At 48.5% G+C, this 27,119-nt stretch overlaps 2 protein-coding genes across 2 annotated transcripts; both read left to right on the top strand.

Moving 5' to 3' along the window:
• The first annotated feature begins 99 nt into the window (after positions 1-99).
• TMEM178B (transmembrane protein 178B) lies at positions 100-6,310 on the top strand. The gene is made up of 4 exons (XM_032960196.2): positions 100-678; positions 1,373-1,486; positions 1,860-1,997; positions 2,288-6,310. The coding sequence occupies exons 1-4, from the start codon at positions 300-302 to the stop codon at positions 2,530-2,532; spliced, it is 876 nt and encodes a 291-aa protein (XP_032816087.2). The 5' UTR covers positions 100-299; the 3' UTR covers positions 2,533-6,310.
• A 9,167-nt stretch (positions 6,311-15,477) lies between these two features.
• PSMC3 (proteasome 26S subunit, ATPase 3) lies at positions 15,478-26,028 on the top strand. The gene is made up of 12 exons (XM_032960195.2): positions 15,478-15,564; positions 19,723-19,803; positions 20,232-20,357; positions 21,488-21,592; positions 21,761-21,823; positions 21,967-22,104; positions 22,875-23,018; positions 23,154-23,302; positions 23,442-23,538; positions 23,656-23,801; positions 24,875-24,956; positions 25,228-26,028. Exons 1-12 carry the CDS (start codon positions 15,523-15,525, stop codon positions 25,336-25,338), a joined length of 1,284 nt encoding a protein of 427 aa, XP_032816086.2. The 5' UTR covers positions 15,478-15,522; the 3' UTR covers positions 25,339-26,028.
• Positions 26,029-27,119: the final 1,091 nt, after the last annotated feature.

Here is a 27,119-nt window from a genome sequence, read left to right as displayed (position 1 = left end):
CCTCTCGTCTCTGGACACGGGTGAGTGGCGCCCTCTGTAGGCGATCCCCGCACGTCTCGGAGCGCCGGGCTCTGATAAATCGCCACTCTGAACAATAATCCCGGGCGCCACCGCTCAGCCTCCCGCGGCCACGCGAATTCTCTTGGCGATGCTGCTGAGACGTCGCGGCGCAGAGACTGTCACGGCGACGGCCCGGTCATACTAGCGCCCCCATCCTCCGGCACGCCGCCCCGCCCCCTCCACTCCCCCCTCCTGCTGCTGCTACCGCTGCTGTTCCTGCTGCTGCTACCGCTGCTAACATGGCTGCTGCTGCTGCCCGAGTGCTGCTGTGCGCGGGGCTCGCCCTGGCGTTGTGCGCGCTGGGACTGCTCGCCGTGGCTGCGTGCTCCGACCACTGGTATGAGACGGACACGCGGCAGCACAAAGAGCGCTGCCGCATCTCGCTCAGTCGCCGTAATGACCCGGGGTACATTTACAACTACAACAGCAACCTTCCGCTAAGACAAAGGCCGCGCGGGCAGCGGGGCGGTAGATTCGCCCGGCAACGGCGAGATTTCTGGGGCTCCGCCACGCCCGACGCGGCCTGCTTTCGGCACTACAACTCTACGCACACGGGTCTCTGGACCAGGTGCTTTCGCCTGGGCTTCGACGACGAGATCGACGACCTCATCGCCAAAGGTACACGGCAGTGGGCGAGTGATGGTCGGCTGGGAGGTGCTCGGCGGCACCGCGGGCAGCGGGCGCTGTCCGTGGTGCTGACGGCGGCCGCGGATTTCAACGCGACTGGGGCAGGCGGCTTCGTGTCTCCCGCGGCCGCCGGTGCTGTTATTGTTGGATCAGGACCGTGGTCTGGGCAGTCAACGAGGACAATGCAAAAGCACTCTCAGTGTAACCTGCCCCGTGTGAGTGTGCGAGTGGGGGGGGGGGGGGGGGGGGTTGGGAGGAGGGATTGTTTTCTTCCCCAAGTGCCGCCCGCTCCTGTTCGGGAGACAAGAGACCTCCGCGATTCGGGTTCGCGAGTTCTTCCTCAACGGCTTGGCCATGGCGGCGCCTGATAAACAACGGGGGAACGCCGCCATTCTTTCACACGGGGCCGACTCTACCGAGGCGGAACGCGTGTTCGTTGGGTACTTGGGCGCCCCTTGCCCCTGGTATCTCCCCCCTCCCCCCCCCCCGCATGCCGACGCTGTCCCCCTCGCGCGGGTCACGGCGGTCTCCCGTCGCGTTCCCTAAATCCCGAACCCCCTGTGTGCGGGTCGCTGCCCCCGTGTGTCGCGCTCACGGGGTGGGGTATGGTTTGGAGGGGGCGTGTTGTTTACACGCGGTTTCTGCTGCTGCTGCCCCTGCTGCTACTGCTGGGTGCTGCGTGCAGGCGCCGTGCTGCGCTGCGTTGCCGTGCGCTACCACTTCTCGTCCGCCGCGCTGCCGCGCAACCTCGCGCACAACGTGACGCTCGCCCTGCGCCAGGACGAGTGGCACTCTCTGCGTGAGTACGGCGCGGGCAGCACTCACGGGCAGCACCCAACTGGTACTCATGACACTTGAGCAGCATTCATGGGCAAGTACACTGCGGGACACTTGATCAGTACGTAAATGCACCACTCACGAGCAGGTGCCCCCACCCAGCGGAACAGCACACTCAGCACATCCCACCGAGCAGGTCACGAGTCGGAGTGAGCGAGGTGGCTGGTAGCAGCACAGGACTGTGGGGGGTGGCGACTTGGTGGAGAGGCCTTCATCCAGCAGTGGATAGACAATGGCTGCTGATGATAAGAGCAGCACTTAGCAATACTCATAAGCAATACTCACGAAGTAACCCATGAACACACGCTCCCGCACTGCTATCTGTGTTCGCTCAGACCTGCGGCGCATGACCGTGGGGTTTCTGGGGATGGCGGTGGCCGTTGTGGCCTTCGGCTGGGTCGTGGGGGCCCTGGGCGGGTGCCGAGATCGCGGACTCATGCAGTACGTGGCGGGGCTGCTCTTCCTCATGGGCGGTGAGACAGCACACCATGCAGAGTAGCACACTATGTACGTGAGCACGCCCTGTACAGCAGCATACCGAGCACAGCAGCACACCCATCACAGCAGCACACCATTCACAGCAGCATAGCATCAAACCCAAGCACAACAATGTTGCAAATATAATTCATAGCCAATGCTATCCGGTAATAGAAAATATACTGGCAACAGTAGTATGGGGCCCCGTCTAACGCACAATAAATATGCTCACTCAACAAACTTCACAACTGAGTGCACCCCCCCCCCCCACTCCCTACCCTCCCAGGAACTTTCTGCATCATCTCGCTCTGCACCTTCGTGGCCGAGATCAACTTCGAGCTGTCTCGCTTCCCCAAGAGTGTCTTCAGCCTCCCCGGCGACATCGCCCACGGCTACGGCTGGTCCATGTTCTGCGCGTGGGGGGGTCTGGGACTGGCGCTCCTCGCCGGCTTTCTCTGCACCCTCGCACCCTCCTTAGCCGGGCCACGGACTGCTACACCCAAGCCCCTCTCCGAGAACGGGATGGTGTGATCCTCGCCCGCTCTGTCCTCGGCGGGGGAGGAAACCCACGGGGCCGCGTACGTGGTCATATGCCCCCCCCCTCCCCAAAACCTTCCTTACCATTGCGGGGGGCGGAGAGATGCACGGGGGGGGGAGCCCCTCCCCTCACCCACCCACCTACCCCCTTCCATCAACCACTCCCCCTACCCCCCTCGTTCCTCTCCACCCCCTCGCAGCATCTGGCCACCTGTGCACACCGCGATTGGATGAGGGGCCAGTCGTGAGCTTCTTGGGTGTGAATCTGCCAGGTGTGATGAGTCTGCCGGGTGAGTTTCAGAAGGTGTTAATCTGCCAGGTGTTAACCCGCCAGGTGTTAACCCGCCAGGTGTTAACCCGCCAGGTGTTAACCCGCCAGGTGTTAACCCGCCAGGTGTTAACCCGCCAGGTGTTAATCCGTCGGGTGCCGGGCAGGGGCGGCGCCCCCTCACCACGTGACACCCATTGGCGCCACGACGCGTCCGGGTTGGTGTCGTCAGTGTTAGAATCGCGTTTACTGAACACTATAGATGAGAAATGCAAATTGTGATGGGGATATTTGTCTGTGTGTGTTGGGGGTTTTTACGATCATCGCTGTTATGATTCTTTTTTGTACATACGAATTCGTGTCGGGGTCACCGAGACGCGGGGTGACACTCGTGCTGTGTCCCCGGCGCAGCCTCGTATGGGATTTGGGGATCCCAGCTCAAGTGTTCCGAGTCTGCGGCTCAGTGCGTCTGGGATTTGGGATGTGGAGTTGAGGGTCCGATGAGCAGGGGCCTGGGATTTGGAAAGCGTCGCTCTGAGTTTAGAATCCCTGCTGCTTGTAGAGTACACGGATCGCGAATCTTCGCCTTGAAGCAGCCGTCACCTCGTACCAGTGGCCGTGCCCCTATGGCATGGAGTGCCACATTTGCAAAAATGAAATCGCCACATTCGAAATTAGAATGTCCTGAAGAAGGGCCATTTCCCGAAACGTTAACGTATTAGATATGTCTATGCTGTAAGGGACAGTTATGGCCAACGTGATGAGATATTTCTGCTTGTGGGTCCACTGCAAATACAATGTCTCATTGTTTCAATGTTTAATCGAAGCTTCATTTCTGAGTATAAAGAAATGGGCCCCGTGCAAAGCCGGGGTTCCCTCTGGCCTCGTCGTTGGTTCAGCTGCCAGCCCTTTGACCCCAGTGCTCGTCTCTGTGTCTCCCTTAGCTCCCTAACCAGGGCAGATAACCGCCTCCCTCTCTCCGAGGAGCCTCTGGCAGCGTAATGTCGTCACCAACACTGCCAAGCGAACACACCGTGGTTAGGAGCTCTGGCTGAGCACCGATTGTGGCAGCAGTGACGTCGCGTGGTTAGATAGGAATATGGATCGAGTCTGGTGGTTGACATGGGCCCTTGTGCAAGATGTTAAATAGGGTTCCCTTCCTAATTACCCTCTCTTCCTAGCACAGCGCCTGAGCTCCTCTGGTCTGTGGACCCCTGCGCAGCTGAATTCCCTGCACAGTCGATAGCTACGCTACTGAAGCAGTCGTTGTTAGGAGTAAGGTCGGGCTGAGTGGGAGGGCTAATGCCAGTTGGTTGGTTAGAGGTCAGAATTCGGGCTCGTATTCGTGGCTGGTTGGCTAGCTGTGGTCAAGGGTAGGTCTCGCACGAGCCGCTAGGTAGAGATTGTGGTTGGGGCTAGCTCTAGACTGGTTCTGTCTGCCCGAGCCCGCGTGTCCACAGCCATCACTGCTGCACCCTCCACCAGCCGGCGTGGCTTGGAGCCCCTCTTCGGACCCGCACCCCCGGCACCGATCACGGCGGTTCTGCTCCGGCTCGACGGGGAGATTTTATGATTGAAGTTGATGCTTTTCCACTGCACAGACCACGGTATCCGCTGCGCTGCGAAGCCTCCCGTCGTCACAATGCCACGCCAGAAGGCACGGGTTCGAAAAGTTGAATCCTGTACAGTATTTCCTTTCAAGGACAATATTTAATAGTTTTGTTAATTTATTTATTGTGTTGACCAATGTACAGTGCTCGGTTTGCTCGCTAAGATAGGGTTCATATAGCCTGTGTGGTGTGAATGTGGAGAGCCGGGGTTGGTGGATCGTGTGAGGAAGGGCGCATTCAGAATGGATTTCCACTGGCATGATATTAATCACTAGATTTACGACATCAGTATTGTGGATGCACTGTCAAGTTGCGTGCCGGGGCTGCTGATTTCGCTTGTGTGTGCGGTACGTGTGTGTGTGTCTTGTGCGTGTCGAGTGTGCGTCTATGAGTGTAAGTAGGCATCGGTGGTGCAGTGGTGAACACACTGAACTACGAAACCGACGACCCGAGTTCGATTCACACAAAGCCAACATCAGTTGCAGATATTTGAACCGGTCCTGGTTCTCCATTAGGTCGACTCAGCCTTAAATGAGTACCTGGTGCGGTATGTAAATACCAGTACTGGGGAGACAAAGGCGACCGGGCGTGGTGTTGGGTGCCCACCACCATGTTTGCCATGCCGGCCTTAATAGGTGTCCGTTAACGGAACTTGCCCCAGCAGTCTGTTCGGGATATAGGGGGAATCTTAGGTCTTTATCGTGTGTGCAACGTGTGTGTCTTTGTGTATGGAGCGTGTGCCTTTTTTAGTGAGCGTCCTGTGTATGTGTATGGCGTGTGTGTGGAATATGTGTGTGCGTGCCTGTGTATGAGTAGAATGTCGATGTTGTCTATAGAGCGTGTCTGTGTATGTATGCGGACTATCCGGTGTGCGGAGTGTGTGCTGTGTGTGTCTCTGGAGCAAGTACTGCCTATGTGTGTGGCGCATGTGCCCGTGTACTTATGCACTACTAGCTAGCTACTAACGCTGTGTCGCTCTCTGTGACCACGACTGGAGTAGGAGGCGCGGTGGCGAGGCGTCTGTCTGCGTCCCTGCACGCTCTGCCTGCTTCGCGTCGCTTGCCAAATGAGTCACGTGAAGGGAGGACATCTGGACCCATTCATACGCCCTGTCCCCGACACAAACCCATACGCGCGGTCTGCTTGGTGCTGCCACGAGACACACTTTGGGTCACAAACCCGTGTTTTCATCCCCGTCACGAGGGTTCGCTTCAAATCCTCCGCATCTCAAAAGCGCCTCGCATCACCCATCAAACAGTTAATTGCCCTGCGCCATTCTAACAGGGGATCTGCAGTGGCAGCCACCCCTACGCCGCGGCTGATGTACGCAGCACCGACCTGCGAATGGGTAGGCTGTCAGTCGGTTCGGCGATGTTTCTTTGTGGTTTTCACAAGTACTTTGCGATATTTTTAGTTTGTCAATTTGGCAAATCTGTACTGTGACGCCGGCACACGTGACCATACATTGTGTCGCGAGTATCATTCCCGTCGCGGTGTCACGATTACTGTGCTCACGTCGTCTATAATACCACAATTATCATGGAAGCGTCATCATCATGAGAGTTTGATGAATAATATCAGCATGGTTTCATCATCAGGACAGAGTTGGGGGGGGGGGGTCAGCAAGAGGGAACATTTATCCCGCCGACATGCAAAAGAGGGCCCCACAGCCGCCTGTGTTTATGTCGATAATAAGCGGGCTCCACGTAACATTCAGAGTGGCCCGATCATTATTGCAATCATCATCGCGACGTTATGATCACCATGATCGTGACATCATCACCGTCGTGGTTTAGATCACCGCGCCTCGTCACCAGCCCCTGGCCGAGCCCTCCTCGTGTCCGCGTCTCGCCATCTCGTTTGTACATTGCAATAAATGCGATATTGACTTGTATGAAGCGGTGTGCGGGCGTGTGGTCTCATCACGGGAACGCGACTCTGAGGAGAAACGGACAGCAGGCGCAAGCTAAAAAGGACTGGTGGTTGAGATCAGGGTGGTGGCGACGGTGGTGAAGATGGTGGTGATAATGGCCGGCACCAGTGGTGTCGATATCTACCTCTGAGGAGGAGGCTCCTGGGCAGTTGGAGGCAGTCGCCTTCCAACAACTACGGAGGGCGGAGGAGCGACGCTCACAACAACGAGCAGAGCGCTGTGTGGATAAAATACATACATTTGGCTCAGTTGGGAGCACAGGTGTGAATCTGCCAGTCGTGTAAGTTAACTCATAACACCTGGATTCTGTTCTGACTTCTTGACAGTAGCGATCCTTCCACACTTCACGTCGCCTCAAGTGCACCTAGCCTGGCACAAGTACTGTGGTTACATCACCGTCACGTAGTGGAGAACGGCGGTTATTGTTGACGAGCTTTAATGGTTATTGGGGAGGGGTGCGGCATGTGGAGTGATGTCACCGGCTCATGATTATTAATGAGGGGGGGGGGGGGGTGTGACATGTGGAGTGCGCGACCTTGTCCATTAGTGTAAATTTCCACACGGGCATGAATATTAATGAGGTGGGGGGCCTCTTTTGCAGTGACGTCACGCACGGATGTCGCACTGTTCTGCGAAGATAGATTTTTTACCGTCACTTTCTGTAAAGAAACGTCATATTTGAAGCGACTTTGCGTAATAAACTATTTAATTCAGCTCGACCTTCCTCTGCGTTAGTGTAAAAATCCACCCACTCATGAATATTAATGAGGGGGGTGGGCCTTATGTGGAGTGACGTCACGCGCGGGAAGGACATACATTTCTGGGTGATTATAGTAAGTAATGATGGTAATGGTGGTGGTCTTGAAGGTGATCGTGTGGATGATAGTAAAGGTGGTTATGATGGTCGTGGTGTTTATGAAGGCGGTGAAGATGATGGTGTTGATACCACTGGGCCACATTAAATCTAAAATACTGCACAACCATACGTAAATGTTCCTTAATTTAAAGCTCCACAACAAAAGTCGGCTCGGACAAATGTCCTTGGCGTTCGTCATGTGGGTGAAAGTGGGAGTGGACCAGTTTGATGTTGGTAACACTCGGGGGTAAAGATCTTGGTCCTACATCATTAGAACTCCTTTGCCAGTACCAAAATGTAATAATAGGGTTTTTCCCCCTTTTTCTGGCAACAAAACTGAAACCTTTTTACGAGGATTCATGTCTGCATTAACCACAATATCTGCAGTCAAAATGCAAACAAAAAAAATACTCTTCTTGGTTCTTTCGGTAAAAAACAGGTCTGTCCAGAAGACAGCGCTTGAGTGAACGCTGCCAAGCAAGGACCGCGTCTTTTAAAGGTGTGTGGGCGGAGTTAACATATGAATTAGCATGTTACCCAGCCCCACCTCCGGAGCGGAGGAGGGTGGCGGCTGGGCACAAGAAAATACCAAAGCAGAGCAACTAAGGTGCGCTGCTCTGTCCTGTGTTGCATTATAACTGTGTTATAAACTGGACTACTATACAATACAGTATTATACCTTCCAATCTAAACTACATGGTATCATATCATATCCATAGACAAATTCCACCTTTGAATTATACAATGCGTTACTTTACACTACCCTATACTTTAGACAATAAAATATTAGACTTGTAACATTACACAGTCTTATTCTATGAACCCAACTATATACCACACTGCTGTATATTCACTATGCAATTACGATACTATATATTTCCTTATGAATTATGTTAAACATTGCAATGTTATACTATTTATTATTATTATACCACATACCATAAACCATATCATTAACCGTGGTGTGAGCGATATTAAGAGGCAGTGCCAGCGAATGGACTGCGGTCTGAAGGTCACCGTAAAATACAATCAATTAAGAACCGAAATGGTTATAACATCTTTCCAATGGTTACTAAGCCAGAATCCATCTTCTCGGTTGAAATTGTCTCTGTTGTATATGTGGATGGCCTCATGAACGAATCTCTCATGATAACCGGATGGCTTGCAGAGAACCTCCGTCTTGGAGAAGTCAATGTCGTGTGAGCCCACTGAATTATAACAGTGATCTGCCACGGCTGAGGAGTTAGTCCTACCGTGTTTTAAGTCTGCTTTATGTTCACGGATGCGGTCCGAGATATCTCGTTTGGTTTCTCCAATGTAGCTGCTTCCACAGAGGCAACTTAGTTAGTAAACGCCCGCGTACTGTATGTCTGGAACCAAATTTTTACAGACGGAACCAGATCATGGATTTTATGTACTGTATTGAATCGGACCTGGATCTTGGGTTTATTCAGGATTTTGGCGATCTTTTTTGTGATCCCTGCAATGTAGGGTAAGGTGATGGTTTTGAATGGCTCCTCAAGAGGATCCTTCTTCATGACTGGAGTGATGGCTTTGCGGATTGTGTAGTCGGAGTAACCATTAGCCTTGAGAGCTTGGTGTACGTGCTTGAGTTCACTGGCAATGTGTTCCTGGTCGGAAATGCATTGGGCTCTATGGTATAGAGTATTGATGAGGGAGTTCTTCTGGGATGGATGGTGGTGGGAATCCGGTTTTAAGTAAGCATCCGTATGGGTAGCTTTCCTGTAGACAGAGTGGCTCATTGAACCATCAGGTCTCCTTTTAATTAAGACATCCAAAAAGGGTAGCTTGCCATCTTTTTCGACCTCCATGGTAAATCTGGTGGCTGGGTGTATGGAATTGATGTGGTCAAGGAATTGGTCTAGAGTAGGCCGGCCATGTGGCCAGATGACAAAGTGTCATCCACGTACCTCTTCCATAAGGTCGGGCGTAGAGTGGCAGTCTGGATGGCGTCAGTTTCAAAATTTTCCATGAATACGTTGGCTACAACCGGAGATAGGGGGGAGCCCATTGGGGTGCCCTCAGTCTGTTTGTAGCAAGCTCCATTCCAGGTGAAGTATGTGTTGGTTCAGCAATGTCTCACCAGGGGGGGTACATCAGTTTGCAGTCCTTGGTGAACCAAGTCTTCAATGATTGCGATGGTGTCAGCTACCGGAACTTTGGTGAATAAGGAAACCACATCAAAACTGACAAGCAGGTCGTCTGGGGACAGGGAAATACCCTTGATTGTCGATACCAGATGAGTAGAGTTTAGTACCGCAGAGGTGTTTTTTTCCAGTGAAAGGTCGTACGATATCAGACAGAAAACGAGCCAGTTGGTGGGGGAGTTGATAGTGGAGACGATGAGACGAAGGGGTGTATCTTCTTTGTGTATCTTTGGAAGGCAATATAATCTTGGTGGTCTGGCCACAGAAGGTTTCAACGAGAACTGTTTGGTTTGATCAATTAATGCTGTTGAATCAGAAATGATTTTGTTGGTTTTAGTAACCAGGCTGTTGGTGGGGTCTCTTCTTATTTTTGTATAGCTGCCATCGTTGAGTAGTTCTTGAATTTTGTTGTTATATTCTATTTTGTCCATGATGATAGTGGCATTGCCCTTGTCGGCTGAGAGGACGACAATGTCATCTCTCTTTTTTAATTGAGATAATTAAAAGCGCTCATCTTTGCTGATGTTGCAAGGTGGCATCTTAGCGTTTTTGAGGGTTGCAGCGATTTCAGATCTTGCTACGTCTGCAGCGATGTCACCCAGGCCCTTGAGTGCAACGTCGACATGGGCAATGATATCATTAACTGGTATGTGTCTCGGTGTGACTGTAAAGTTTAGACCTTTAGCTAAAACGGCTTTCAGACTACCAGAAAGAGAACTGTTACTGCGATTAAATACGACTTTGTTAACGTCTAGCTTTTCAGTGTGTGGGTCCGATTTCTTGTTGGAAAGGCGGTTGAATTTGGAAATCAAATTGTCCTTATATTTGGTCGACATAGTGGCAGCTGAAGAGGCAGTTATATTGTCAACATGTTCCCAATCCGATGTAGACATTATTGCCGTCAATGATAAGTGTGATTTGTAGAGTATCTTGTCTAAATGATCTTGTTCGGTGCATGTAAGTCTGATTTTTTCCGAGATAAGAGCTAAGCTAGTTCTAGCTAGAATTCATTTTGCATTAGAAAAAGTTACAGCAACAGAGGTTAGTGTAAATGCGGTTGGTATTACCTTAGAGTCGCGGCATCTCTTCAGAAAGGTGAGAGACTCGATTAGTTGAGCCTTCTTATCCTGGAGTTTGTTGAAGGATCTTAAGGTTATGTGGAATCCCTCTCCGTAGAGGCGGTTAAATTTAGATGTAAAGCTTTCGTGACTGCAGGGATTGATCTTCTTGGTTCTTTCGGTAAAGTCACGTAGAATGGATGTGACCCAGGCCCTTGAGTGCAATGTCGATATGGGTAATGATATCATTAACGGGTCTGTGTCTCGGTGTGACTGCAAAGTTTAGACTTAAAGCTAAAACGGCTTTCAGACCATGAGAAATAGAACTGTTACTGCGATTAATTACGACTTTGTTAACGTCTATCTATTCGGTGTGTGGGTCCGATTTATTGTTGGAAAGGCGATTCCCACCACCATCCATCCCAGAAGAACTCCCTCATCAAGACTCTGTACCATAGAGCCCAATGCATTTCCGACCAGGAACACATTGCCAGTGAACTCAAGCACATACACCAAGCTCTCAAGGCTAATGGTTACTCTGACTACACAATCCGCAAAGCCATCACTCCAGTCATGAAGAAGGATCCTCTTGAGGAGCCATTCAAAACCATCACCTTACCCTACATTGCAGGGGTCACAAAAAAATCTCCAAAATCCTGAATAAACATAAGATCCAGGTCCGATTCAACACAGTACATAAAATCCGTTGTCTGGTTCCGTCTGTAAAAGATGTGGTTCCAGACATACAGTACACGGGCGTTTACAAACTAAGTTGCCTCTGTGGTAGCAGCTACATTGGAGAAACCAAACGACATATCTCGGACCGCATCCGTGAACATAAAGCAGACTCAAAACACCGTAGGACTAACTCCTCAGCCGTGGCAAATCACTGTTATAATTCAGTGGGCTCACATGGCATTGACTTCTCCAAGACGGAGGTTCTCTGCAAGCCATCCGGCTACAATGAGAGATTCGTTCATAAGGCCATCCACATATACAAACACAGAGACAATTTCAACCGAGAAGATGGATTCTGGCTTAGTAACCATTGGAAAGATGTTAGAAACCATTTCAGTTCTGAATAAATTGTATTTTACGGTGACCTTCAGACCGCAGTCCATTCGCTGGCACTGCCTCTTAATACCTCTCACACCACGGTTAATGACATAGTTTATAACATGTGGTATAATAATAATAAATAGTATAACATTGCAATGTTTAACATAATTCATAAGGCAATATATAGTATCGTAATTGCATAGTGAATATACAGCAGTGTGGTATATAGTTGGGTTCATAGAATAAGACAGTGTAATGTTACAAGCTTAATATTTTATTGTCTAAAGTATAGGGTAGTGTAAAGTAACTCATTGTATAATTCAAAGGTGGAATTTGTCTATGGATATGATATTATACCATGTGGAAGGTATAATACTGTATTGTATAGTAGTCCAGTTTATAACACAGTTATAATGCAACACAGAACAGAGCAGCGCACCTTAGTTGCTCTGCTCTGGTATTTTCTTGTGCCCAGCCCCCACCCTCCTCCGCTCCGGAGGTGGGGCTGGGTAACATGCTAATTCATATGTTAACTCCGCCCACACACCTTTAAAAGACGCGGTCCTTGCTTGGCAGCGTTCACTCAAGCGCTGTCTTCTGGACAGACCTGTTTCTTCACCTGAAGAAGGCTACTTGTGCTGTGGCCGAAACGTCGTGATAATTTTTATTTTATTTTGTTTTATTTTCATTATTTTATTTCCATTCTACGTGACTTTACCGAAAGAACCAAGAAGATGAATCCCTGCAGTCACGAAAGCTTTAAATCGAAAAAAACATACTATGATAATATATGCATTGTTCTTGAAACTGATTGGTCCACACCAAGGGACGGCTCTTCGTTTTTTTTTCGGTAAAGTCACGTAGAAATAATAAAAAATAAAATTATATAATAGCATACGACGTTTCGATTGCAACATAAGCAATCATCATCAGGTACAGAAGAGCTAAATTTAAGAGAGAGAGGAAACACATAACCGCAGATATATATACAGACCTTAAGTAGAGGGAATTAACACAGACACACCAGGGGACACAGAGAGAGACGGAGCACACTAAATCAAACAGGGTTTTAGCAAACTTTGGAAACTATATAAAGTAACACAGACGGTCGGTTAAAACACAATTAACGCATGGTCTGGTAGATTACGCTATTTCAAAGATTGCTAAATTGTAAGTTAAGTGTGAAATTTAAGAGAGTGATAGAGCACAGACCGTAAAGAGACATATGGGGAGAGACAGGCACACAGCAAAGAAGTAAAGCCGCATCTCTGTGACGACGCATTAAATAGACAGAGACGGTGGGGCTGGGGCTCAGAGACAATGAGCCTCGACCCAATTGGTGCTCGACCAGATGACGCCAGAAGGTGCTCTGGTCGAGCACCAATTAGGTCGAGGCTCAAAAGAAAGCCGTCCCTTGGTGTGGATCAATCAGTTTCAAGGACAATGCATATATTATCATAGTATGTTTTTGTTTGCATTTTGATTGCAGGTATTGTGGTTAATAAAGTATTGAAGCTTTCGTGACTGCATAAAATTACTCATTGTTTTTTTTCCGGTAAAGTCACGTATGTAGAAATACAATCAAATTATATTAAAACAAAACAATCACGACGTTTCGATCACAACACAAGCGATCTTCATCAGGTGTCAGGAACAAATCATGGAAAGAACAAATCAGGGAAGTAAATACCAGCATAGACAGAGTGAAAATACGAGGTACATGGTCAGTAGGAAAGACGGACGAAGAGGCAAGGAGAGAGAGAGGGATGAACAGCAGCTTAAATAGGAAATAAGGTTGGGGGGGGGGGCAGAAAGAGAGTGGCAGCTCATCTTGCGCCAGCTCAAAAACAGCACATCTTGCATATACACAGATCTTGCATATACACAGATGTGCTGTTTTTGAGCTGGCGCAAGATGAGCTGCCACTCTCTTTCTGCCCCCCCCCCCAACCTTATTTACTATTTAAGCTGCTGTTCATCCCTCTCTCTCTCTCTCTCCTTGCCTTTTCGTCCGTCTTTCCTACTGACCATGTACCTCGTATTGTCACTGTCTATGCTGGTATTTACCTCCATGATTTGTTCTTGATACCTGATGAAGATCGCTTGTGTGTGATGGAAACGTCGTGATTGTTTTGTTTTAATATAATTTTCTTGTATTTCTACATACGTGACTTTACCGAAAAAAACAATGAGTAATTGTGGTTAATGCAGACATGAATCCTTGTAAAAAGGTTTCAGTTTTGTTTCCAGAAAAAAGGGGAAAACCCCTATTATTACATCTTGGTCCTTGTGGGATATTTTTATTTTTCAGATTTAGCCACTGGGTGGCACCAGATATGCGTGTCCGTTTGACCCCCCCCCCCCCCCCCCAAATGGAACATCTTCGCCGGTTAGAAACATTTAGGCTGGCCTGCCTACGATCCATCCTGGGTTTAAACAGGCTGGATTGTGTGAGGAGCTTACAAATCCTTGAAAGATCTGGACAAAGTCCCATCGGTGAGCTTCTCCGGCAGGCAAGGCTGCGTTGGCTGTGTCATGTAGCCCGCATGCCCAGCCACCGCATGCCGAAACAGCTTTTGTTCGGCCGGATCGAGGGGGCTAAACGGGCGCGGCACGGGCTAGAGAAGAGATGGAGTGATGTGGTACAGGAGGACGTGGAGCTGAGTGGACTTGCCGATGACTGGTACCAGCGGTGTCAAGATCGGCCTCTGTGGAGGAGGCTCGTGAAGGACGCTGCTTGGCAGTTGGAGGTAGTCGCCCTCCAACAACAACGGAGGGCGGAGGAGCGACGCTCACAACAACGAGCGGAGCGCCGGGTGGCTAAAGCACAGCAAGTTGGCACAGTAGGGGGCACAGGTGGTGCATCAGCCAGTCATCTCAGTCAGTCGACCCGTGGCACCTGGGTCTGCCCCGTGACCTTTTTTTTGTTTGGCCATGTTTGTTTGTTGTAATACGGAGTTAGACTGATGGCTTTAATCTAAGTTGTCTTGTGGTTGTTGTTGTTTGACTTGCATACCACTGGGATTTTTGCACACAGCGTTGGTGTACGGTGTTTTTTTCTGGGAGATTTAGCTATTTTTTCCTGGATTTTTCTGTTTGCGCATAGTCACTTTAAGATGTTTTCTTGTTCATGTTTTTGTTTGTTACGGTTGCACCCGATTCAAGAGGCGGATGGCTCACAGGGCTATACCAAATAAATGAAATGAAAACTTCACGTGGCCTCAACGTACATAGCCTTGCACAAGCGACGTGGTCACGTGGTGATCGTCACCATGGTGGTGATGGGCATGATGGTGTTGATGATGAATCGGCATGTCATTAAATTGAAGACGATAGTGGCCATGGAGGTGATGGTCATGTTTGCAAACTTTACCATGGCGGTAATGGACAGTGGTGGTTATGATAGAGGCCATGGTATTGATAGTGGTAATAGTCACCATAGTAAAGATGGTAATGGTGGTAAAGATGATGGTCATTGGAAGTTTGCCAAGGATCCTTTTTGGAAGTTTTAGAAGTTCGCCTTCCAGAGGCGATGACATAGACCTCAGCACCGTGTTCAATTATGAAAATGACATCGAGAGGTGAAGTATCTCTTAAGCAGTTAAACACAAGCACACATAATAAAACGCTACTTATCATAAGCCATGATCAATCCACTGCTGGATGAAAGACTCATGTCCATGTTTTTTCTTATGCAGCAGGCGCGCCTATCCGTTGTATAAGATTGAATAACCTCGGTCCCGTTGAGTTGCGTGGGAAGATGCCGCGTGATTTCCATGCATACTATGAAATACAACAGCTGTTGAATCTGTTGCGCAGGAATGGTCTAACGTTTGGTTGCTAGAAAAATGTTAAAATAAAATAATAGCAGCGCGCATAGCATTAAACATTTCCTCTCTTTGGTAAAGTCGAGCTTGTTACGAGTTATAAATGCCTGTAATTTACTAGCTTTCATTTTTCTTCTTGGAACGTACACTGAATGTGCAAGTCTGTGAAGCGGGCACTAGCGTCCACGTTCCGGCGGAGAGTGAAGATGTCGGCGCCGGAGAGCGGAGCCGTGTGGGACGAGGCGGAGGTGAGCGGCGCGGGCGGCGCAGGCGGCGCGGGCGACGTCTCCCCTCGCCCCCTCGCCGCTGACCCTGCTCCCCCCTTCCCTATCCCTCTCCTGCCGCCCTCCCGGCCCCGCAGGTCATGGGGCCTCGCGGGAGGCGAGCGATGCGACTGCGGCCTGGCGTGACTAGGCATCGCCTAGACTAGAGTCGCGAATTTCAATGCTTCATTCATAACTAATGAACGAATCACTCGCTAATTAGTAAGTAATTAGCCAAGCTACGCGTTGCTAGCATTAGGCGTTCAACGGAGCCCGAGCCCCAGATTCTCCGCTATTGCGGTGTTTGGGCGACCCAGGCTCGTTCGTCCGAGTCATTCACCCGGGAAAGCCTCGCCCAGTCTCATGGCAGATTTCCAGGAGTGTGCTGCTACATGGCTGGCCATGGATTTGCTGAATGAGTGGCGTGTGTAAGGAAGCCGGATAATCCAGAGAGTCCTTCCGAGTGTTGGAAGGGGGTAATACACGCAAAGCGCCGTACAGGTTGATTCAATAATCCCTTGCTGTCGTGTTATCTCCTTGTCAAGTCACGCCAAGTGGTTTCGGGCAGTTTCCCATCCAAGTCCTGTAACAACGTAGGTTTAACTATGTTTGGCTTATTTGCGGCTAGATGGGGCGTGTGCAGGTTTGTATCGTCGGGGAGTTGATGGTGGTGTGAGTGACAATTGGGCAATCATACACTGATGTCGACTGGTGATGGTGGTTATTTGGGTAATAATGGTGGTGGCGATCGTGACGTTTAATGATGCTTATGATATAGTGATGGCGATGATGGTAATGCAATATTGTAGCGAAGGTGGGGGTAGTTATATGCTGGTGGTCGTCGTGATCATAGTGTTAGTGATATGGTTATATGTATGTTGAACTTCTTTCGCACCCTACGTAGTTAACCGTGCTATTTGGAGGTGCGGGGGAAGGACAACAAACTTAGCGCAAAAAGCAGTTGTAACGAAATGAGTTTTCAATCTGGATATAAAGTGCAATGCTCCGGTGGCTTGCTAATATCGGAAGAAAGTGTTCCAAGCGGCCCCAGAAGCGCATCTGAAAGCACGCGAAACAGTGATCGTCTTAAAATTTTGACTTAACTTTCGTGACTGCAGGAATTAATATTCTTTGGTTCTTTCGGTAAAGTCACGTAGATAGAAAAATAATAATAAAAAAGTAAAGTGAATAAAAACAAAAAAATACTAATGTAGACTGTAGCATGGTTATTAAGTTTGGTGAGTGTACAGGCAGTCTATAATGTAGACTGTAGCAATGGTTATTAACCTCGTTGAGCGTACTGGCAGTCTATAATGTAGACTGTAGCCTGGTTCTGAACCTTGGTGAGCGTACTGGCAGTCTATAATGCAGACTGTAGCCTGGTTCTTAACCTGAGTGAGTGCACTGGCAGTCTATAATGTAGACTTATTCTGGTTCTTTCAGTAATAAAATAAAAAGAATTAGGCAGATTTGAAACACGGTAGGACCAACACTTCTGCCGTGGCTGATCATTATTAATGCAGCTGGCTCACACGAAATAGATTTCTCTAAGACGATGGTACTTTGCAAGCCTGCGTGCTAGCAACAAAGATTCGTTCATGAAGCCATCCATATATACAGACACAATTTTAACCGAGAGGGTGGTTATAAGCCCTGCAATCATTGGAAAGATGTCATCAACCACTTTGGGTCATGACTTGATTTGTGTTTTCTTGTCAACTTCCACCGTCAGCAGTGTGGGTGTGTGGAGCGAGGTGCAATGCTTTCATTGGTGTAGATCTATTTCCAGTGTCGGGGTTTTCTCCTACATTAACATTAGCTGCCCCGTCCATGCTGTTGACACACTTAGGCTACGTCCATCTCTAAACCTTTATAAACAGTTTGCCTTTAGAGGCGAACTCCCCTTTTCCTGATGACGACCGCTTGTGTTGCAAACGAAACGCCGTGGTTTTAGTTTTGTATATGTAGTTTTATTTTAATTTTTATTACTGAAAGAACCAGAATAAGTCTACATTATAGACTGCCAGTGCGCTCATTCAGGTTAAGAACCAGGCTACAGCCTACAATATAGACTGACAGTACACTCACTCAGTTTAATAACCATTGCTCTGTCTACATTATAGACTGCCAATAAGCTCACCGGCTTAAAAACCAGGCTACAGTCTAGATTATAGACTGACAGTACACTCATTAAGAACCAGGCTACAGTCTACATTAGTCCTTTAAAAATGTTTTAGAATAATTTTTATTCACTTTATTTTGTATTATTATTTTTCTATCTACGTGACTACTGAAAGAACCAATAATAAGTGATTGTCTTCGAGGGTTAGCCAAATGCTGCTTCGAGTATGACCGGAGTTTTTCTGATGGTTTAATGCTCCTGGTTTTGATATGTTAATTGCGATCATAGTCATTCGGCGGTAGTTGAGTGATGTAGTAATGGTAAAGGGATGTGGTTATGGTTTTATGTATGCACAGTGAGGGAAAAAGTATTTGATCCCCTGCTGATTTTGTACGTTTGCCCACTGACAAAGAAATTATCAGTCTATAATTTTAATGATAGGTTTATTTGAACAGTGAGAGACAGAATAACAACAAAAATCCAGAAAAACGCAAGTCAAAAATGTTATAAATTGATTTGCATTTTGTATGAGGGAAATAAGTATTTGACCCCTCTGCAAAACATGACTTAGTACTTGGTGGCAAAACCCTTGTTGGCAATCACAGAGGTCAGACGTTTCTTGTAGTTGGCCACCAGGTTTGCACACATCTCAGGAGGGATTTTGTCCCACTCCTCTTTGCAGGTCTTCTCCAAGTCATTAAAGTTTCGAGGCTGACGTTTGGCAACTCGAACCTTCAGCTCCCTCCACAGATTTTCTATGGGATTAAGGTCTAGAGACTGGCTAGGCCACTCCAGGACCTTAATGTACTTCTTCTTGAGCCACTCCTTTGTTGCCTTGGCCGTGTGTTTTGGGTCATTGTCATGCTGGAATACCCATCCACGACCCATTTTCAATGCCCTGGCTAAGGGAAGGAGGTTCTCACCCAAGATTTGACGGTACATTGGCCCATCCATCGTCCCTTTGATGCGGTGAAGTTGTCCTGTCCCCTTAGCAGAAACCCACCCCCAAAGCATAATGTTTCCACCTCCATGTTTGACAGTGGGGATGGTGTTCTTGGGGTCATAGGCAGCATTCCTCCTCCTCCAAACACGGCGAGTTGAGTTGATGCCAAAGAGCTCCATTTTGGTCTCATCTGACCACAACACTGTCACCCAGTTGTCCTCTGAATCATTCAGATGTTCATTGGCAAACTTCAGACGGGCATGTATATGTGCTTTCTTGAGCAGGGGGGGGGGGACCTTGCGGGCGCTGCAGGATTTCAGTCCTTCACGGCGTAGTGTGTTACCAATTGTTTTCTTGGTGACTGTGGTCTCAGCTGCCTTGAGATCATTGACAAGATCCTTCCATGTAGTTCTGGGCTGATTCCTCACCGTTCTCATGATCATTGCAACTCCACGAGGTGAGATCTTGCATGGAGCCCCAGCCCGAGGGAGATTGACAGTTCTTTTGTGTTTCTTCCATTTGCGAATAATCACACCAAATGTTGTCACCTTCTCACCAAGCTGCTTGGCAATGGTCTTGTAGCCCATTCCAGCCTTGTGTAGGTCTACAATCTTGTCCCTGACATCCTTGGAGAGCTCTTTGGTCTTGGCCATGGTGGAGAGTTTGGAATCTGATTGATTGCTTCTGTGGACAGGTGTCTTTTATACAGGTAACAAGCTGAGATTAGGAGCACTCCCTTTAAGAGTGTGCTCCTATTCTCAGCTTGTTACCTGTATAAAAGACACCTGGGAGCCAGAAATCTTTCTGAATCAGAGGGGGTCAAATACTTATTTCCCTCATTAAAATGCAAATCAATTTACAACATTTTTGACATGCGTGTTTCTGGATTTTTTTGTTGTTATTCTGTCTCTCACTGTTCAAATAAACCTACCATTAAAATTATAGACTGATAATTTCTTTATCAGTGGGCAAACGTACAAAATCAGCAGGGGATCAAATACTTTTTTCCCTAACTGTATATTGAACTTCTTTCGCACCATATATAACCAACCGTGTTAATCAGAGGTTTGTGCTGCAGGATGGCATTGCTGAGGAGATTCTCAAGATGGGCACGGAGGAAATCATACAGCGTACACGTCTCCTGGACAATGAGATAAAGGTTTTCATCGCACACAGAAAACCCCAAATAATATTAACCCTCCAGTCTACCTTCCACAAAAAAAAAACATTCGGCAAATTATCTTAGAATTTAATTGTAAATACGAAGATTCACATTCCATGCATATGATCAGTGGCATAGCAGGGTTGTCATGGGCCCCTTTGCAAGGAATACAATGTGGCCCACTTTCCAATTTAATTGACTCTTTGTAGTGGTGTCTGGGCCACTCCAGCCCATTGGCCCCAGTGCAGTTTAAATGACTACACACTCAATAGTATAGCTACTGGGTGTGATGATGTGGCTTGATTATATAAACTGCAGTCTGATTTCTGATATCTTCACAACTGACCACTTATCCTGAAATTGGTCCTGTAATTGTGGTTTTGAAATAGCTTTTTTATTCATCCGCAACTCTGGCCATGTGGCAGATAATGAAGAGTGAGACGATGAGAATTAACCACGAGCTCACAGCCATGAAGGAGAAGATCAAGGAGAATACAGAGAAGATCAAGGTGAACAAGACGCTGCCGTACCTGGTCTCCAATGTTATTGAGGTCAGTCACTGCTCATCTGTGCTGTTACGCAAGCCTTGCCATTGCCATGACCCCAACATAAGCAGCATCTGATAGCGATGTGGGTGTACAGTCGCATGTGTGTTTTTATGATTATCGTTGTGTAGTGGTTAGTACACTGCAAAAAACCCAGCGACCTGAGTTTGATTCCTGGCCACGGCTAAAATCAGTGGTGAGTGATATCTCAACTGATCTTGGGACTGCTATAAATGAGTACCTGGTGCGATGTGTACAACATCAGCACTGCGGAAACACATTGTGGCCAGGTGTCGTGCCGGCCCACACAGGCAGTCCCCGGGTTACGGAAGGGTTAGGTTCCCGAGAAATATCCGTAACCCGAATCTTCTGTATGTCGGAAACTGAACAATTTCCCCCCAAAATCAAGATAAAATCCCATATCTGGAAATAGTTGTACCTCCCCTCCCGTTATCTCTTAAGTACCTTATCACGCTGTCTGTTTTCTGTCGCTGCCTGTATCGTATCGCTGTACATACACTCTGCACTTCTTATGATTCGTTCATTTGATAGAATATCTACCCTAAGACTACTGTGTCCAATTGTTTATGAATACCATGAAGTATAGAACACAAAAAAATACATCATGCTACAAAAGGAAAAGAGACGATGTGGCGGGTACAATTTACTAACGGTAACAATGTAACAGCGTGACTCAGAGTGCTATACAGTACACCACCGCCTTGGGGAATATGCGGCCCCGTGTTATGCCTCCGCTGTATTCATCCACAACCTCACCGCACTGCACTATTTGCGCTTGCGTAACTAATGCCAACATTTCCACATTAAGTATTTACATTTTTTACATTATTTATTGGGAGCATAAAGTTGGATTTCCCTAAGTCGGGTCTTCCGTAACCCGGGGACTGCTTGTACTTAAAAGGGGTGTTAAAGCAAGTCAATATATCGGTGTGTGAATGCGAGATCACAAGATATGTTTTAATCTTACAATAAAAACGTCAACAGACTCGGGCAGGTCATACCAGAGCCTAGAGAATTATCTGGGCGAATGCTTTGCCGCCTGCAATATTTTGACAGTGCCATTACAGTCACTTTATGTTTACGTTACATTTATGATGTGTGTCTGTGGTGAGCAGCTGCTGGATGTAGACCCCACAGAGCAGGAGGAGGACGGTGCCAATGTGGACTTGGACTCTCAACGCAAGGGCAAGTGCGCCGTCATCAAGACTTCCACTCGCCAGGTACCAGACGCACAGGGATACAAAGATGGTCGTGGGGTGGCCCTTTCCCCAATGACCTCTTCTAATTGCGTCATGTCCCCCCATTGTTGACATCCTCAGGGTCAAGTATGTAGCGAATATGTCATGTTGATGATGGTGCTAATGTGTGCTGATTGTCTGTGAGCACAGACGTACTTTCTGCCTGTCATCGGACTGGTTGATGCCGAGAAGTTGAAGCCTGGAGACCTTGTGGTAAGTTAGCGGTGATGCGCTCATGCTCCTTGCGTCATGTTGGGTGGCCTCGCGTTCAGAGCACCCTGCTAGTGGGGCAGCGTAAGACCTTTGAGTCATGAGCCCGCACGCTCACAGCCACCTCTACTCTGTCCCCCTCACAGGGAGTGAACAAGGACTCCTACCTGATCCTGGAGACCCTCCCCACAGAGTACGACTCTCGCGTCAAGGCCATGGAGGTGGACGAGCGACCGACGGAGCAGTACAGTGATGTCGGCGGTCTGGACAAGCAGATTCAAGAGGTGTGGGGTGAATGGTGGATCACACAGTGCTCCTGCTTTTACACTGATTTCCCCCCCCCCCCCCACCACCACCAGTGTTGCCATGATAATATTTTGTAAAAAGGACTAGCAAGGTATCTTCTTACTCTGGGGTAAAGACAGATTTGGGAGAAATGCTAGGCATGTTTTAAAGAGCTTATAACAGTTTACTGTGTGGAACACTTGGTAAGTTGTCTGGTGATGTATAAATGACTTTAGGAGGTCTATCTAGCGACGTCTTGTGATGAGTTAGCAATACTGCCCACCACCCTGATAATAGAACTACTACAACTGTTTTGCCTACGACCAGTCCAGTTTTTTACATTTATTTTTTATTTTCTTAGGTATAATTATCAGGCCAGGTTGCTCAATGGGAGAGTGAATGGTTTGTAGTTGAAAGGTTGTGAGTTCTAATCCCTCTGCTTCAATAAAATAAGTACCACTTTGTGGGGAACTTAAAAGGTGGCTGTCACAACGATAGACTCATCCCTACCATAAGAACATGGAATGTTCACCAATAGTTTGGGACTAAACTGAGGGTGTGCACCGCATCAATTTGAGCATAAAATCACTTGAATTGTTATAAATGTGTTGTTTGGTGTGAGGCCTGAATGAATCCTAAGGATTGCTTTCGGGTATACAGCATTGCTCTCTTACAGTTAAACCCTGGGAAGCACGAGCTGAATGGGGGAAGTGCGATTGGTCAGTAACGATACTGAATAGTGGAGTTTTTGCTGTGATGTTTCTGTCAGTTGGTGGAGGCCATTGTGCTGCCCATGACGCACAAGGAGCGGTTTGAGAACCTGGGCATCCAACCCCCCAAGGGAGTGCTCATGTATGGGCCCCCCGGCACTGGCAAGACTCTTTTGGCCCGCGCCTGTGCTGCTCAGACTAAGGTACAAGCACCCAACACGTGCTGATATGCACGCACGGCGTGCATACGCGTGGTCTTCACGAGCCATGCTGGCCGCAGTGGGAGCCCACACTTGCGAGTGTGAGTTTCCTAAACTCCGTACATGTACATGCCACAGGCCACATTCCTGAAGCTGGCCGGCCCACAGCTGGTGCAGATGTTCATTGGCGATGGCGCCAAGCTGGTGCGAGATGCCTTTGCGCTGGCCAAGGAGAAGGCTCCAACCATCATCTTCATCGACGAGCTTGATGCCATTGGAACGAAGAGGTGCCCTGCCCCATCCCTCTCATCCCAGCAGCGGTGGAGCTTCGAGCTGTTTTCTTAAACTGCTGCGTTGGCGACTGCTCTTGAGTGACAATGGAAGGTCAGGTTGCCATTGTGCTGCTGTGGTGTGGGTGGATCGCAGGTTTGACAGCGAGAAGGCTGGGGACCGTGAGGTCCAGCGCACGATGCTGGAACTGCTCAATCAGCTGGATGGCTTCCAGCCAAACACGCAAGTCAAGGTGCGCAGTCTTACAGGCAACACGGGATCCTCGTATATAGACGCTCGCTAACTGTACAGCTATAGGAGGATCCTTGTATATTTTTGCACGTGATGTCTTTGTGCTTGTGTCTTCCAGGTGATTGCGGCGACGAACCGCGTGGACATTCTGGACCCTGCTCTGCTCCGATCAGGACGGCTCGACCGCAAGATCGAGTTCCCGATGCCCAACGAGGAGGCGCGGGCCCGCATCATGCAGATCCACTCCCGCAAGATGAATGTCAGGTAGAGGAGGCACGGCTCTCTGCGACGGTGATGCTACCCAGCGGTAGCGCATTCACCACTTGTTGCATAGGTTCGGAATTCGAATCCAGCAGGCCCCCCTTGTTAATACTGTTAATACTGTGGGTGTCATCTTCATCACCCACAGCATTATATTCAGCATCATCCTACACACTGGCCACCATGGGTAATACTCCAGTTGTGTTAACCATAAAATACTGCACGCCGTCTGCTTTAGTGTGAATATCAAAGATCCTGTGACGTCATTTAAATATTCTTGGTTCAAGAATATGAATCCTTGCAGTCACGAAAGCTTTAAATCAAAAGTAATTTAAATAATTAGCCATTTTGTGTCGGAATCACAGTCCAGACTTTTTACATTTGATAATGTACCCATAAAGTTCTCAATTGTGATTACATATGAAGCATTTGGCGGGACCCCGGGGTCCCATCACTGCCCCGGGGTGGGAAAAACCGCATAGCGACACGAGTCTTGCCTTACTGACAACAAAACTAGTGTCAATCGATTGGCCTCGTCGAGAGCTACTCGGGGCACTAAGTTTCGTAAAAAGTTGAAAAATTACATAAACACGTTAAATTCACTGCGGGGGCGGGCTCGTCTTGGCAAAGAAGCTGAGGATCGACGGCTGACCGGAGGGTGTTGTCGCCGTGCGCGACTGCGGTGGACGCCCGGACGTGCGTTTGGCCGGTGGGGTGGCGCCCATCGTGTTGAACGCCGCCTGCTGGCGCCAACAAGCGCCAGCAGGGGGTGTCCTTGCGGAATCACAAGTGGGCGGACTGAAAAATAATAATGATTGACCTGATTTTTGCGGGACGCCAGGGTCCCTCCAAATGATTCATATGGTAATATTGTCCCTCCTGCGAAGCTACTGCTAAGTGCGTCAAACATAGCACCTGTCTTTGTGATAGCGTTGCACTATAAGAATGGTAAATATCAAATGTACAAGTGATTTTATTGATCATGATTTAGTGGTCGGGTATCATGACACATCCCCGCATTGCCCTGCTGGAAGGTCAAGTCCGTGGTTCCTAACGCTTGTGTTCCTGTTCTGTAGCCCCGATGTAAACTTTGAGGAGCTGGCACGGTGCACAGACGACTTCAATGGAGCACAGTGCAAGGCCGTGTGTGTGGAGGCAGTGAGTTCCTCACCCACACTACAGAGGCTCTGTTATGCCATACATCAGTGGTTCGAAACCGCTCTGGACTTGAGGATCGCTGTCAACGCCCAAACATTTTGGCAGACTACCATGCACTAAAAATATGGTGATTTGTGAAAACTTTTACATCTGCAAGGTCCGCAGATTACTTCCCATGACTTTGCGAACCACCAATGTTATTCATTGTGTGTATTTGGCATGTGTATTGTGTGCCGTGTGGGATTCTCACATTGGCCGTATCGTGTGGCAGGGCATGATTGCGCTCCGCCGTGGAGCCACAGAGCTCACACATGAGGACTACATGGACGGAATCTTGGAGGTGCAGGCCAAGAAGAAGGCCAACCTGCAGTACTACGCCTAGACCCCACGGCCCCTCTGTGGCACATGCAGGCTGGCCGGTGGCGCGTGTGTTTGTCCATGGTATGAATCGGTGTTTATTGATGTTTCTTTCTCAGCCTTAAGACTTAGTTCAGTGGCTCCTAATCGTTTCAGTATGGACGCCCCCCCCAATTACGAATGCCACAATATACATATATTGCATGTCCACGCCTGTAGTTGATTGGTGATATTAAGGCATTTATGAAGGCATTTTTTTATGTTGTGTACGCGTTTGTTTTGTCGCCGCATGCGGCTTACGTTCCTTGCGCACATTAAACATTTCTTTGCGTAGTGGGGGGGGACTGGCCTCCGTTGAGTAGATCAGCCACGTGGGCTGTGTTGGGTGTGCTGACACTGTGCCATTAGGTGAGTAAGGAGGGTGGGGGTAGGTATGTATTAACAACAGTGGCAAAGCTGGAAATATGGATGGGTAGAGTTCTGGGTTAAGGTAGCAAACCACCCCCACCCTTTGTGTAAATCGCACAGCCCAAGCAAAACTGGCTGACACTGGGTGAGTGAGTGAGCGGGGCATCCATGCGGCAGTCGGGTCACGAGTTATGGGTAGACTTAGTCAAAGTGCTCTTTCGTTGGGAGAGATGTAATAGCGACTGATTTGAGCAATTGTGGTGACGTTTCATTTTTGTAATAAAATGAAAGATGTTCTCTGCTGAAATTGCGTTTGTCCATCAACAACAAAGTAGTCCACTTCGAATCTGGGTTTGTCATGGGTTTTTTTTTGCACTGTAATTCAGATGTTTATTTCTATTGACCATGTTTCACAGGTACAAGTTTGTAGGAAAAAAACATTGTGTTTACACCTCGTGACTTTTTAAAACTTGTTGCATTGGCTTTATCTGCAGCTGTATATTTGTTTAATTCTTGACAGGAATCAGTACACAATAGCCACCATTGCCTACTGCTGCCTTATACATTGGGGGAATTTGTGGACAATCCCTCCCTGATCACTGAGGGACAGTTTGGCACTGCCCATGGGTGACAATAAAACAGCTCTAACACTTCTGTACTTAGGAGAAACTAATAATATGGAAAGGGGTAATTGTACAAAAAACGTGCTTTCTAGAAATAATAAATTGTGACCTAGAGATATGTGCTTTTATTTCCACGTTAATAGTGCTGAAGTTCCTCCCCCCAAGCCCGTACGCTTATTCCTTTCTCTGTCCAAAATAATGTTTTTAACTATGCCTAACAAAGCATGTCGCTACAGCCTGCTCAATGTAGTTCTGCTTATTAAACCCATATTGTGATGTGTACAGCAGCGCCACGCAGTGGACACATTAGACATCGACAGCTTGTAGAATAACGGTTGGGTAACCATGGCATCGGTAGAGTAGCATGGTTGGCATGGACACTGGCACAAGAAATGAAACGGTTGAGCCCGGGTGTGGTTCCATCGCCTTGCACACTCGCTAGCCATGGAGCTGCATAACGTGACCTTTAGAGGGGCACGCACGATCATTCTGTGTTCTGTGGGGACCAGCGTATACCCCATCGCCCTCGCTGGGCAGGTGTGGCGCGACGTCCGCCCCCTCCACTCCCTCCTCCACCGCGTCGATCGGCTCCCGCCGGGCATCCGCCGACCGGGTGATCGCCCCCCCCCGCGCTAACGTCCTCTCTGAGGGACATAGCTAAATTGGTGGCTCACCATCGCCCGGAGTTATTCCACATACGCCCGCGTACACACTACTAATGCGAACGCAGCGGCGCGAACGCGCGCACCTGCAGGCGATTATATCAACGAGCGCT

The sequence above is a fragment of the Petromyzon marinus genome, chromosome 24 (genome assembly GCF_048934315.1).
Source record: "Petromyzon marinus isolate PM22_M1 ecotype Great Lakes invasive population chromosome 24, UKy_Petmar_22M1.pri1.0, whole genome shotgun sequence".
NCBI lineage: Eukaryota > Metazoa > Chordata > Hyperoartia > Petromyzontiformes > Petromyzontidae > Petromyzon > Petromyzon marinus.
The sequence above is the reverse complement of the archived record's forward strand: the minus strand, read 5'-3'. Positions and strand labels throughout refer to the sequence as shown.